Below are 15,188 nucleotides of genomic sequence, written 5' to 3' on the forward strand. Positions count from 1 at the left end.
ACATGTGAGTTGCACGACAGGGACAGCACTGGGGATGTGGCTCCCACTGCTGCAGGAAAAGTGACATGAGCCCAGCTGTCACCCCATGGTAGCTCTGGACTGGAGAGGTTTCTATCCCTGCAACAGGCTGACAGCAGGCTGCCGACAGATCCTCCTCCAACCACTAAAAACCATGTGGCTTCTCCTGGCAATCTACAAAAACCAGAAGACACCTCTGGCTTTTCTCACTAACAAACTGGCACAAATCCCAACAATTTCAACACTCTTGTCCTACTCCCAGAAGCCTGAGGAGCTTCAAGGTGCAGGAATTAATGATAAGAGAGAGAAAAAATAGCGACTGATAGAGAAATCCAAGGAGAGAAGGAAAGCAGTCGAAAAGACAGCATGGTCTGGAGAGCAGGCTGTCACTGGCAAAGGCACATGTACTGGCAGGCCAGGCTTAACTGCTCACTGGGCACAAATTGATGATTGTTCTGTAAAGCAATTCTTGATCCCCTGAATTCTGCCCTTTGTTCAGCAGTCCATTAAGGCAGAAGAAGACGATGAGCTGAAGAACTTCCAGTGATTCTATTAGGAAACTATAAATAACTTTAACAACAAACAAAAAAATGTGCGTTTGTCCCAGCACATTTTGCCTAAATGATTATTAAGCCACCTAAAATGAAAACACTCAGACATACAATTTTCATGATCTAAAATCTCTGTTAATCATTTCTAAGAGCATAGTGAGCTGCTTGTTATAGTACAGAGTTTATTATTTTGCTATTTTCATGAATAACACAGTGTCAAGCTCTCATTAGCAATTTTTCATGGTTTTATCTGCACTTTTTCTGTCAGTATAAACAATGGCTTGAATACAAGTCAGTGTTTAGAAGTTTTTATCAGTGTGTTGGAAGCAGAAGATTGTTGTGTATAACTAGGACGGTGAAAGAGGTTGTTTATGTTTGATTTCTGTGTGATGCTCCTAATGATAGTTTGTGCTTCACAAATCCAAATATGCATTGGAAATCATAATGTATATTTTAATTTGTTATGAATAGGAAACCCACAAATAACTGTTGAGCTTTGAAACATTGGCTCAGTCATGCTCACAGTTTGATTAATAACAGTGGGAGCATATGGAGTGACATAGAAATTAGAAATTATGAAAATGCAGGCAAGACCTTACTATGGAGTGTTTACCTAGTCAGTTACCTTTGGTACTCCATCCCAGATGACCTGTAGGTTACTTTTGCCAATAGTAGTTGCTGCATTCTCATAGCGATTGTATATAAGAAGCTTATTTTCCTGTGTTCATTTTGATATTTTCTACATCTATATAATTGCGGGTTTGTGTTAACAAAAATTGCATTGAAAGAAAAATGCCCGCACTCTTTTATCCAGGAGGCATCCATAAGCAGTGATCTTTCCATGGGAAGGAGGAAGGACCAGAAGGGGTGGCTGCAAGGAAAACTGAAAAGGAAAGTATTTTATCTGTGTTTTTTAAGCTGGCCAAAAGACTGAATGGATGCCTAAAGACATGACAATGCCATGCTGTGGGTTGTGAGTCAGAGAGAAACAACATGGGAGGAGTCAGGGCCTCCAGTGGACTGACACTGCTTCCCTCCTCCTGACAGCAAAACACTGAGCTCCTCAACATAAATGACCTTCCCACCTGCAGAAAAAGAGCACTTCCCTAAACCTGCTGACTTCCAGGTCCACCAGGGATGGCTGCATGGCCTCCGCTTGCTGCTCAGAGTGAGATGTTGCTGAGCTAGCCAGGAAAAAATTAAGGTTTTTGTAGTAATAACACTTCAGAAAATGTTGGGTTGCTTAAAAAAATTCTGAAAGCAATGCCACATATGGAGATGACAAACCTTAGTCCTTCAATGTACTGAATACAGGCAGCAAGTATGTGAGTTAATGCCCTTCTGCAGCTCCCTTCTGAATTGCATTACTCCAGCATAAAACATATGGGTTTATATCCAGAAAGAGTGAGAGGCCTAAGACAAATTCTTAATTACTCTATACTCTTTATGACTATTCCAAAGTCCAAAGCTTTTTGTCTTCATTGTGTTTTGAACTAAGGCCTAATATGTGGGATAGCCTTTGTCCTCAGGATTAAAAATTCAACAATTGCTACCTGCTTTCCTGTGCAAGTCTTACAAATTTGATAGTGAAGGGCACTTCCTGTGATGACAGCTTAGTGGCAGATGGATCCCACCACATGAGCAGGCCTGTGGAATCAGAGTCCATGTGGGTCCATACAAGCACACTGTGCTGCTCATATGCCCAGAGGAAACAGTGGTAGGGGGAAAAGCTTTTAACTCCGGCCAAGCTGTCTTCTGTGGTCTCTGGTATGAGGGTGAGAGCCACTGCTGAGCCCGCTGTCTTCTGGCTGGTTGCTCTGGGAAAGCAGCTTCAGACCCTCAGGCCAGCAGTGCCCACCCTCAGGGTCACACAGCACAGGAACATAATGGGGATGGAAAGGCCACAGATCACAGGAGAATTCAATGAATAACAAAATTTGCCGCCAAAAAGCATTCAGAGTGCAAATGCAATGTGCAAATTCATTCGCACCACTTATTTGTTTCTGAGAGCTGATGAAAAACAAGTGCCAAACCCTGTGGGCAGCTGCCACCCACCTCTGCGCCCACTCCTGCCAGAAATGGGTGCTGTAAAAGTCTTCTGTGAGAGAGAAACTTTAATATTTGGCCTCATCTGCTCAGATTCTGGCCTGCAGATTACAAAGGGTGGTTTCTCATCAGCCTGAAAAATCAAGAGATACACACAAAGACCTTGGCTGAAACCCCTCATTATTTTTGCATGAGAGCCAGTGGAGGAGCTGCAGGGCTCGGAGAGAGCAGGGTAACTGCTTCATGCCATCCTCAAACTGCTACATAATGCCTTTGGTTGGTTGACAGCTCCTCATCCTCTGTCCCCCAGCTTAATTTGTGCGTGGGTTTTGTTGGAGCATGAATTCCAAAAGCCTTAAGGTGGCAGCACCCACCAGCCCTCCCAGCTGGCGCCCTGCAGCGCTGCCCTGGGCCGGGCAGGCTGGGTGCAGGGACAGAAGGACCAAGGGCTGGGAGGCAGCAGCGATTCGGGAGTCGGCAGGTGAACAAGCAGGCAGAGGAGGTGTGGAGAGAGGTCGGGGCTCTAAGAAGGAAAGGTAAACTCCTTTGCACCCAGTAGGGCAGGGTGAATTTTACACCACGTAGGATTAGGTGAGGTTTCTACACAAGGTTGAGATGGTTCAGCAGCCCAAGGAGTGCCTGTGCCAGCAGTGGTGGGAAGCCGTTGCTGCCTGACATGCTCTGTGGTGTGCATGGCCTGGGGTTTCCATCCCGCTTCCCTCAAGCAGGCTATAGGCTTGACTGAAGTCAGGCTGAAGATCTCTAGTTTCCAAAGTATCAACCCAAACGTCAGATTTGCCAGAAAGCAGGAAAAAAGCAAGTGAGGAACAAGAAGGGAGTTTCAACTAGCAAGAAGTTTTAATTAGAAGTAAGGCTTTGAAGATGAAGGCTCTGATAACTTTCCCAAAGGCTTCACGCAGGCAGTGATCTGTGCTCTTTCCTCCTGGCTGCAGAGGGAGGGATTGCATCACGGTTCCCTGCAGGAACAGGGTCCAGAATAACCACCCGCTGCTGCCATAACTTCCTGAGCGGCTCTGGACAGCCACACCAAAGCCCTGCAGGTGTTCTGTATTTCGGGATTAAAACTGCTAAATATTGTCAGGGATCCATGCAGCCTGACTGCTCTAACTTAACATACCACCGTGACCTGCTGCATTTATAAGCAAGATGGAGCCAGATTCTTCTCCAAAGTGCATGGCAACAGGGCAAGAGGCAAGTCACAAGTGGAAGCAACAGGAATTGTGACTGCTGCTCCAGGAGAACGGCTCACCACAGGAATGGGAGCACAGAGAGTGTGGAGTCTCCATCCTAAAGGTTTTCAAAACTTGAAACAGTCACAGTTGCTGGACCAGGATTCCTGATCATAGACACAACTTGAATTCTTACTTAAGTCTTGATCTAGACCAGGTATACCTTTGCAAACAATGGAGATTTCCTCAGCTTTGGAAAAGAAAAAAAGCCAAGCTGAAAAGTCTGTAATACATTTACTGATTCTATTAAAAAAAATTAAAAGGAGAAAAAAGGCAGAATTTCAGGACCTCTGACCTGCCTGGATGATGAGAACATGTGAGAGGCAAAACACCCAACTGGAGAGGTTGCTGAAGTGTAACAGCACTGGAATAGCCATGAGATACCACAGGAATAAACTCTGGGTGAGCCTGGAAATGCTGGGGCTTTCTATGCTGTTTGAGGAACAGAGACCAGCTACAGATGTCCTTGGTTGCACCTCAGGGTGAGAGGAAGGGCTGGGAAATGTGAGTTCCTGCATCCCAAATCTTTTGGGTTGCAACTCCAAAACACAACCCTTGGGTGACTCAAAGATGAATAACGGAAAACAGGATGAATTACCTGAAAGCAGCACAGGCATGCAATACACAAATTACCTGAAAGTAATGCAAAAGATGAAGAAATGCAACGATAGTCTTACAGACTCCCCTAAAAAATGGAAAAGAGGATGAAAATGTCTCAGCCTGTTTACACCTGTCATGATCTCCCATGTGCTTTTTGAATTGTTGTGCCACAAGGCTTTTCAGAACAACTAGGGATACTTGTCTGCTCTGGCAATTACAACAGCCTAAGCTGCACAAGCCGTAGTAGAAATCAAGCTCAAACACTCACCGTCAGTTGATGCAGAAGTGAAAACAAAGGGAAAATACCGGAGTTTGTATTTTCCTTTGACATGAGTTGCCATGTTGTGTGACTGTTAGAGGCTTATTTCAAGGATGTGCACTTAGGAAGTTGGGGGCCGAAGGTACAAAGCCTGCTTACTGCAGGGAAGGATTTTCTTTCATGAACACTGCCTATTTGCTTTGTGCAGAGGCACAGTGCCTTGTGGGAGACTTTGAATCACGACATTTAAGCTGCCGCAGTGCCCCCTGAACTCATGACAGACCTTAGCTGTGTTTTTTAGCACTCCCACCCATCATCATGCAAACTGGTCAATGAAGATAAACATTTTTTCTCAGCTACTGAACCCTTGTATTTCCAGACACACATATATGCTTACAAATCAAAAAGAGAAGTCATGTATTCTTAAAAAACATGAATCAGTTTAGCCTTGATGCACCTAGTGAAGAAAAAATAGATCAGAGCGCTGTTGCAAATGGCCAGATAAAAAAGCTGTTCAGACAAGGCCCAGACTAGTCCTTTCTCCTGCACTGTAAAGGACAAGAAAGGAAGGTTCCACCAGGCTCCTCACAGAACACTTGACTGCAGACTGAGAAGGGTTGTTTAGTTTTTTGGTCAGCTACTCTCAAAGTTCAAATAACTCTAATAAATGATAAAAATAAGGGTTGACTCTCTCTGCAGAAATAGTAAATACTTCTGTGCAATCTGTCTGTCTGAAGCAGCTCTTTTAATTAGCTTAAATGAAACCCTAGAAAATGAACATCAGCCTTCATGTTTCACAGTTTCTGTGGGTTGCTATTTTCTGGAGGTAGAAAACCAAGATTGAAGTATGTGTGCTTTGAAGAGGGACCAATCAACTCAGATGACCTGGCCAACATTCCCTTCTTAAGCACAACAGAGACTATCCTCTCTTTGGAACAACCATTTGGATGCAAAAAGGTTGTTCTACGTTAAGAGTTGATTTCAGGGCCTGTTGCTGCATAATCTAATAAATGGCACCGAATGAGTTTGGTATATTACCTACCTAGACTGTTCCTCCAAAACTCACACTCATGCAACTTCACACAGAAAAGGTCAGCAGGAACAACCACTCCATCAGTGAGGACTCCAGGCCTTCAAGTGGCTTTCCAGTAGTCTTGGGTCTTCTTCTCTCATGTCTTAGCATTCCCTAAACGGAGCTCCAAGAACAAACCTTCCATGACTTCTACTGACCTGTTATTTCTCCGTGACTCTTTCACACAATTAGGCCACATGTAAGATTTTCTCACCACTCCTTACTTTTGAGAGGAACTTTAGACCATAAAGCTTAAGTGTTGACTCTCAGCTTGGGAATCCATCAAATGTGGGTGATAGGCAGTTATTTGAGGCCAATGGACCACATTCCAGAGCAGAATTCATCCCAGTTACTGGCAGTCTACAGTCACTATTGGCAATTATTAGAGATTGGGATTAGTTTTAGTAATTTCCACTTCTAGTTTGTTCATTTTCTTGCACTGCACAAATTGCCGTTTAAAGATGCACCTTCATTCCATCTTCTTCTGAAGCAACAAACCACAACTTGATGTTTGCTAAGTCTTTCATGTTTGTCATAACAAATGCTTACATTTCTGCTGTAACAGCATCTTTTCTAAGTCTTCTGTGTTCCTGTGACAACACGCTGATGTTGTTTTTAATAAAAATTATTGGTGCAGCTGAAGTAAGCCATGACGACTGCAGCCATCAATGCCCTATTTAAGGCTGCAAATGCCCCTTCCATCTCACGCTCTGGAAGCTATTTCTTCTCCCAGCACATTTTCCTGTCCTGTAAAGCCAAGAATGTTTCATACTTTGAGCAGAACTGAATACAACCCTGGAAATCTGCTTAGAGTCTGCAAAATTGGTCCATCCTGTATGGCCTCTGCTTTTGGTTGCTGGAAATATCTTCGTAAGTGGTGTTTCACAAGCTTTGCTTATTTTCTTGCAGGGTGCAGCTCTCTGTTTTTATTTCACTTATAGTCACTTATATTCACTTGTAGTTTGCCACACATCACCTGTACAGGTAGCAATTCCTCCTCAGAAGTTTTCACCACATCAGGACACCAGCTGAACAGACTGCAACATCCATTTTATACAGTAACCTCCTCATCTTGTTTCCAAAGCAGCAAAGATATTAAAAAACCCAGAAGTGTTACATTAAATCACAGTCCTTGCTTGCCTTCTTGAGATCCATTTCCACTGCCAATTCCTAATTTCATTATACAACACTGAAAAGTAATTCGCTGTTCTGTATTTCTTCCAACTACAAATGGGAACTGTAAGATTTGTCTTAAGGTACTTTCACACCAGCTGATTAAAAAGTGCACAGGAAATAGATACTGTTATGCCCCTTAATCCAGGTGGAGTATCTATTCATGGTAATTCCAACCAATATTGTCCTCAAAATAACATATAATTTTTAAGAATGACTTCACCTCTCTTCTGAGAGGGAAACACAGCTCAGGTGCAGGAACTCAGGTGTAAGTCAAATTAAGTTTTCCTAATACAAATCTATAAAAAGTATGGACTTTTCCCTTTTGAATAAAACCATTAGATGTGGTGGTTTCGTTGATAAATTGGCTTCTGCTCATGGGACTCTCACTATACAATGGAGACTTACAACATTATACTTGTCTTTAGTGTAAATGCAGAGCTCCTTCCCTGAAAATTTCTCTGCCACTTTTTGCTGCTCTCCACTACAAGATGTGGCACTGAAAGAATTTCAATAAAACTCAAAAAAAAAATTTGTTACAATATACCTCAAGGCCAGCACTGGCCTCCAAACCCACTGCGACCTCCAAGTTTGGTTGTTAGCAGTCTAACTACAACCCAAAAGCCACTGATAATAATGCAGGTAGTATTTGCAGATGACCTGGATACTTTCACATTCAGCAGTATGCGATGCAATGCAGATTTTATCACGCAGAAGAGTACACAGTCAGTCTGAAACCTGATCCCCAGCTAGAGTGGAAGATTTTCTTCACAGGAGGTTTGCTATGAACTAAAAGAGTATTTTTATTTTTCAAATTATTTGGATGGGAGAAAACTCTCTAGGGCTGCTAAGAAATACCAGCATTTTTAAGGCTAGCCAGGCAAGGTCAAAAACCTGAAATCACAGCATTAAAACTGAGTTAAGCAATAAATTACAAGAAACCTCTAGAGGACCAGGAGGAAAGGGAAACAATCTTGACTCTCAATATAGCCCCATGAAAGAAGCGAGCAAACAAGCAATGCTTTCGTTCTAATTTAGGCTCCCTTCTGTAGAAGTACTAACTAGAATATGGGTCCTGCTTAAGAAAACAAATCCTACAAAAAGATTCTGTAATTAATTACTTTGGATCTGACCAAAAGTACAGGCAGAGCAAAAAATGAAACACTCATGTATAATGACACCAACAATTTCCCTTACCTTTACACTGTAAGAAAATCTCACTCTGTCCTTCTAGCTGAATAGCACAGGTCAGTTTGGGAGCTGATAGTGCAGGGTATCTGTATGGAGGTGATTTTTCAGTGATGTGCATTAGCCAAACTCTCTTTGGAATGCACCAATGCCACAAAGTACCAGAGAGTTACTGGTCTCCCACAATTTTCTAATAAATTACTTTAAGCCCTCTACCTTTATTGACTAAATTTTCTGGCTCACAATATACTGCAGTAGCTTTATCTTAAAAAAAAAACAACCACAAAACCAAATCAAAAAAACAACAAAACCAAACATGTTTGTTAGAAACATTCCACATTCAAACAAGAATCTCATTCTTTTTTGCAATAAATTTCTAACTCAAAACTAAGATTGTAACTACATTTTCAACTTCTCATAGGAAAGTCAGTAGAGCCATGACGTATTTGCCATGTTTCTGTCTTCTAGATTTGTAACTGAACCTGGATTACCTGTACTCTGTTTCCACAGAACTTTTAATCACTATAAAAAAAATCCAGACCACTGATGATTTATTCATCCTCAATCACCCAGCTATACTGTTCTATTTCCAAAGGTCTGATATTTAAACTCAATTTTCTAGATTTTTAGATAGAAGACTGCTTCTTTCAGTCATTCTGATAAGCCAGGAACTAGGTCGGACAAACCGATTCTATGTCCCTCTACCAAGTATTTCTACCACGTCCAGGACAACCACTGCACTCAAGAGGGCACAGGTATTCCTGATACAATAACAACACTATCAGGCATGATAATTTAGAAAATTTATATCCAACTCAGCCCCAAAATATTTTCCCTGTATCTGTACCAGTTCAATATTTTTGCTCACATACGTTATGTACATTACAGTACATACTGCATTAAACAGTCAAAATAACAGATCTGTCATTTAATTGCCCATATCTTGGTTAACTGTTTTTTAAAATGCATGTCCAACCAAAATGTTTTTTCTTTAGTTTGGCATTAGCTGGACTCCATGAACTAAATGTACAGCATTCTTTGGCAGATGCCCTAGCCTGAACCCGTTGACATTTTTTTATTTCAATACCATCACACGTCATCAGTTTGCATTTTTCAAAGACTGATTCAAAAGGTCACAATCACAACCCCACAACATCACAACCCCAGTAAAATCCCCACTCATACCCATGTGATACACAATTAGTGAGGATAGCCACCACTTTCAGCAGTGACAGCCGAGACTGCTTTCTCCTGCGCTGCGCAATCTCACTATAAACTCCACAGTAGTCTATGCCTTGGATTTCCAAGTGTGGATTTCACATGTAATAGAAAACCATGATGAATATATCAATCAGCGGTTCCTGATATTGAGATAATATTTGCTGTATGTATCCCAGGGCCTTCATCAATTCCTGTGGGAAAAGTTCCTTTATCCTTGTCTCCAGCTGAACACTGAGCAGCTTGTATCGATAAGACATCCTTTGCATGTTTGAATCCATGGCATAATCTCTATGGAAAAAGTAATCTCCTTCTTTGTTGGAGCTTCCTTTTTAAATAGCAACCACACACTTTAGAAACTGTTAAAACCATCATGTATGTCTCCCAGCAATCTGGTGTAGGTCTCTTTCAGAGATCCCAATGGGAGTCAATAGAGCATGGAGAAACACTTTGAAAATAAGGTGCCTTATTCAAACTCTCATTAATTCATTCCTCATCCAAATGGGTAATTTCCAAGCGTCTGGCAGGCCACTCATTTTCTTCTCTATACAATCTCCATGTTTTAATGTTTTGCTGCAGTTCATTTCTGTTCCACAAATTCTAAATTAGCCAACGTTTCCAAATCTCTTCTTTCTTTCAAGTCTGGGGTATCCATGTTATCAAGCTGTTAATTGCTTTTGGAGGATGGAGCTGGTAAATGCTTTGTACAATGGCTTTCAGAATCCACCTAGTCACTTTGTATCCTCTGAGTCAAAACAAGTTTTTATTTCCAACTGGATTTTATGCCTGCTCTGGATCTTTTCTAGGTTCTCCCAAGAAGCCATTACACATTGTTTTAGATTCCTCTTCAATTGTGGTAGCTCTGGTTTCTGTAAAGACTGGACCAACAAAGATAACCAATTTAGGAGATCTCTATGAGAGAACATGCCCCTTACACCTCTGAGAACAGCACGATGAGGGGCTAAGCAGCAGCTGATTTGAAGGGTTTTAAGCACTCTCCACTGAGAAATATTTCTTGGGAGTCAAGTGAGGTATCATTATTTGCTCTACATGACTCCCATTACTGTGCATGAGGTGCTGTTGAATACCTCTGAACAACTGCCATAAGCACCCACAAGAAAAAGGTCCAGGACTCCCTCCCAGCTACCCAAAAACCTTTTCCCTCTGCTGCGGGACACCACCCTGAAGAGCCAAACATATCAAATTCAGCAGTTTCACCACATGGTCCTCTGCTGTTGTAGTACTACAAAGTTAATTCTTCACCACCATAAATCATAAATCAATGCAACAACAGTTAATTTTTTTTTTTTTTTTTTTTTTCCCCCCCAGAACAGGTAGAATAGAACAGACACTAAGAAAAAAAAAAAAACAATTTTTATTCAGTTGAAAAGAAGTCATTTACTCAATCACATTAACTATGCTAAAAATGATTTTTTTTCTGACTACACCAGCAGTTAAATATTTTCAGCACCAATTCAGGACACATTAGTGACATTTATTCACAACAGGTCTATTTCTTAATGTAGAAGGACATACTAACTTCAGTAGCTGCTACTGGGAAAGGAGTAAGCAGAAGACTGCCCTTTCTTTCCAAATACTTATCAGTGAGAGTAGCAACTTTCAGAAATAAATAACTGCCAAATTATTTCCCAAATCTTTAAATTGATCTTTTAAAAATAGAGTTAAAATAGATATCTTAATATGAGCTATCATAGATTTTATTTTTTATGTGCTGAATACTCAAAAATGCGAGTAGTTGAGCAAGCATCCAGTACATAACTTTTTAAAATAATTCTTCCCTCCCCACGATATCAACCCCATTTTTTTATCCAAGTCATGCTGGTTGGATCCCTATCTCTAGTGACTTCCCAGTAAACACCACGCTGTTTGATATGAGTAGGATATGCTACCATCCTATGAGTGAGTCAGTGACCTGGGGAAATACCACCAACTCACATGAACAGAAAATTAATCCAGTCATTGGCTTGTTATCTCTGAACATCAAACAAATTCTAAACTTAAATTTTTAAAAGCTTTTGTGGTCTTCCTCTTGCTGGGCCAGTTCAGAAGGTCATCACTGAAGGCAGAACTGATGAAGGCAAAGAAACCAAAAAGCAGCAGATAGTACTATCTCTCTGTCCTTTTAAACAAATCAAGTTCGCACAAAACAAAAGGAGACAAGGTTAAAATGAAGTTTATTAGTTTTTTTGGTTTTTTTAAGCTTTTTTTATATAAAACTGTTTGTGAAACAGCTATTTTATTCCCATGGCAGAGTGACCCCTGAAAGATGCACTAACCCCTTTCTTAAGGCCTTAACAAGAAAAAAAAATTTTTGTTGTTGATGTTCCTTAAACCCAAATGTTTTAAAATTACATAATTTACAAAAAAAACCCAAACCACCCCAAATAACCATATAGTGTAGGCTGTTACACTGACATTTCCTCTTCCTTCCTTAGGAAAAGCAAAACATAAAAAGGGCTAACTGGGTTTTCCTCATCAGTTTGAGGATACATTGATGCCAACATTCAGACTTCCTTTCCAGCTCCCCAGTCTGGCAGATAAACCATCATCTTCCTCTCACCTGCCTTCAAAACTGAAGGCAGCTTCTTGGAATGATTTGGGGGTGCATGTTGTTGCCACAAAAGGCAGATACTCCTTTCTCAAAAATTATAACCTCCCTACACCCCATACACAAGTACTGACACCCCATCACCTGCCACCATCCAAGCCTTCCTCCCACACGGTACAGACAATTTATCATTATTTTATTTGCCTTTTAAAACTGAACTTCCGTGGATGTTGTGAGAAAGAAAACAAGAAGGGAGAAAAGTCCTGTTTGGAGTACTCCCAGTTCTGCTCTTTCCCACAAAATGTTAGGCTTTGTGAGCCCTGCTTTGATTTTGGATTTAATATTCACTTTAGCTACAATTTTTTTAATTTAAAAGGGGTTTTGTTAATTTTAAAAGCATCAAAAGGGATATAGCGCACCTTTCATTTAAAACAAAGTCTTTCAAGACTAAAAAATAGATCTTTATATATATATATATTTATCCCTCCCTCTTTAATTCCCCCCACCTGTTTCCTTTTTCCCCCTCCCCTTCCCACTGTCACTATGGAGATTGTGTCCATGGAAACAGCTGGTTCAGACTCCTTGGTCAGATTCTGTGATGTCATCAGTCTTGAGTGTGATGTAAGAATTTATGAAGGAAGTGCTGGCATTGGCAGGCACGTCGAGAGGGGGCATGGCTGCACAGTGGGAGAGATTCCATTCAGTCACGAATGTCCACCACTTTTTATCTCAACAGCCTAACCTGAAAAACAAAGTGAAACAGTAATATTGGAATGGTTAGTTCCCTCCATCTGCCAACACACCTCCCAGGCCTACCAGACCCCACTCAGCAGGCCTACCACAGCAGTTAACACCGAGAGCTCTTTGTGGACTAAAACCACATGGAAGCACAACTGTGAGTAGGTCATAAAAGCAAAGCCATGTGATAAAAAGTATTAGTTTAACAACCAGCAGAAAATTAAATAAGCTCAGTTGCAGAGGAGGTCCACGATAACAGGACGATCTGTGCAACAAAAGGATGGCACTCTTACAGAACAGCTAGCTACCTTTGGCAGCCAAAAAGGAGCTCGTTCACCTCATGTTTGCTCCTCATCTTAACTATGAAAACTGGAAACAGAAGGTCCAAGCACATTCAAATGTGATGACAGCTTCTGGGATGCCATACTGCCCCTCAGGGACGGGACTCAAGTGTTTTCATACAGGTTCACCAAGCTACCACCCGACAGTAGTTCTCAGTGAATATGTAGCAGATAGTGAAACCAGTATCAAAATTATAGGAGTCCAACCACAGGAACCAAATTTGGGACATGGCTAGATTTCACAAGCTAAAGGTAAGGCTGCAGTTAAATGAATTGGAGGGTGGGTAATATTTATGTTGCTTTTTTGTTCTAATTGCCAGATTATGGTGGTAGTGACAGTTTATGAAAGAACTAAGCTTGTGATGTCTTTCAAAGACAAATATGGAAATGTCCAAGTGCTTGGCATGCTTGTCCTCCCTGTCCAGAGAAAATGAACTTCAGAAATTTGCTAAGTTGGTGAGCTTAGTTCAAAAGAGAAACTGCAGACAAAGTTAAATTTTAATTTCTCCAAGCTATGGTTCTCATTCTTAACCTGCACAGCTGAGAAAGCAAAGCTTGAACTAATATATCACTTTCTTCTGTTCTCCTATAACACAAGTGAGCCCAGAAGCAATTTGTTTATTTAGTAGTTACTTTGATATGACTTAGATATATCCCTCCCCACCAGCTAGGAAGCTTGGGAATTGGAAAGAAGTTTGCAACATAAGCGACGCATATGGAAAACGGTTGCAGTAGAGATGTGCCTGGGAATGAAGTAACACTCATGTTCATTCACAGCTGGCAATTAAACTCCAGGAACCCTAACTAAGTGTGATACGGAAGTCAGTGTTGTCCTGATTATTACCACACCGATTAGATTACGTCCCAGCAAGCTTACCTCTTGGCTGCAAATATCCCCTCATACAGGGGTGCCGGGCTAAGAGCAAAGAAAGAGCCAGGCGAGCATGTATGAAAAACAGACGGGTAAGCCATGGAGTTACAGCTAAGAAGGAAAGGAGGGAGGTTCCTAGAGAGTTCAGGCAGCTGACCTCTGTGGTATTCATCACTGTGCAACTGTGAACCCTTGCTGAAGGAGTGTCAGGAAGGTGTTACTGTCTCTGGCTCCTGTACAACTGTAGCTTGCCCATGCCTGGAATTGGTCCAGAGCATTAGGCACTGGCTCAGGGAGGAAGCAGGCTCAATGCACAGAGAGAGTCCTTCCCCGTTCCTGGACAAGATCCAGAGCACCAGACTCATTCTTATAGTCACTCTCCAGATCTGGATTTGATTCAAATGTTCTAGAGGCAACTGGCTCAGGGAGAGAGAAGCAACAGAGACAGCATACACTAACTTGCCTGGATGTTATACAACATGCAGGATTTTTCTTAACTTGCTGGGCCTAGGAGTGAACCAGGACTAATACAGCTTGATTATCTTAACAGATGAGTGCCCATTCTATCCTACACTAAAGGCCAGCAGAAGGGTAGCTCCTGTACTACCAGGACTGCTACAGAATTCCTCTAAATTCTTTAATTACCACAATAATGCAGCAATTTTTTTGTTTTTTTAAGTAACTGGATCTTTTAGATTTGCATGGTTTTTATTTTGGGATGCAAGGTCAGGTTAGAGAACTTCATTTTTATATATCCTCAGCATCAAAGGGGAGGCTAAATAGGACCTTCAGATATGAACTACTTGAGGCAAAAGTGGATTTGGAAAGAAATGATCCCTTAGAGCGATGTCTAGAGCACACGGTGAACATGGTGCAGGGATTCCACAGCCTGCAAGGTCTTAAGACAGTACATTCCTATGATATATAAAAAAAAAAGAGTTAGCACTGGAAAATAATGAAGGAAACAAAGTTGTGTAAAGGTATCTGGGACATAGTAATGTTCACCAGCGCCTTAAAGAAATGGCCCAAAAAATCACCACTGATAAGACTTCTCTAGTGTTAAAACAGTTCTAACAGATGCCTTGTCTGTGAGACTATGATCCTGTTTTAACACTATTATATTGCTTTTTTCACTTTAAGGAAAAGAGAAAAGCCTAAAAGAAATCCAATGACCTTTATCATGAAAGGAAAAAGTTACTCAAATAATGAACTTTAAATAGTGTTTGCATGGTAACTGTTTTAACAACACTCCAAAACCAAGAAAGAATGCTGTTAAAAATGAGAAATAACAGAG

At 41.2% G+C, this 15,188-nt stretch overlaps 1 protein-coding gene across 3 annotated transcripts in view; it reads right to left on the minus strand.

Moving 5' to 3' along the window:
- Positions 1-10,734: 10,734 nt before the first annotated feature.
- The window catches only part of TCF20 (transcription factor 20), a 117,112-nt gene continuing 112,658 nt past the window's right edge, over positions 10,735-15,188 (minus strand). For all 3 annotated transcript variants that reach the window (XM_026868568.1, XM_026868567.1, XM_026868566.1), the window contains one exon: positions 10,735-12,686. In XM_026868568.1, the coding sequence (XP_026724369.1) occupies positions 12,669-12,686 (18 nt within the window). In that variant the 3' untranslated portion in view covers positions 10,735-12,668. The remainder of the gene's footprint in view (positions 12,687-15,188) is intronic.

Source organism: Athene cunicularia (genome assembly GCF_003259725.1).
Source record: "Athene cunicularia isolate RWA chromosome 1 unlocalized genomic scaffold, athCun1 chr1_part2, whole genome shotgun sequence".
Taxonomy (NCBI): domain Eukaryota; kingdom Metazoa; phylum Chordata; class Aves; order Strigiformes; family Strigidae; genus Athene; species Athene cunicularia.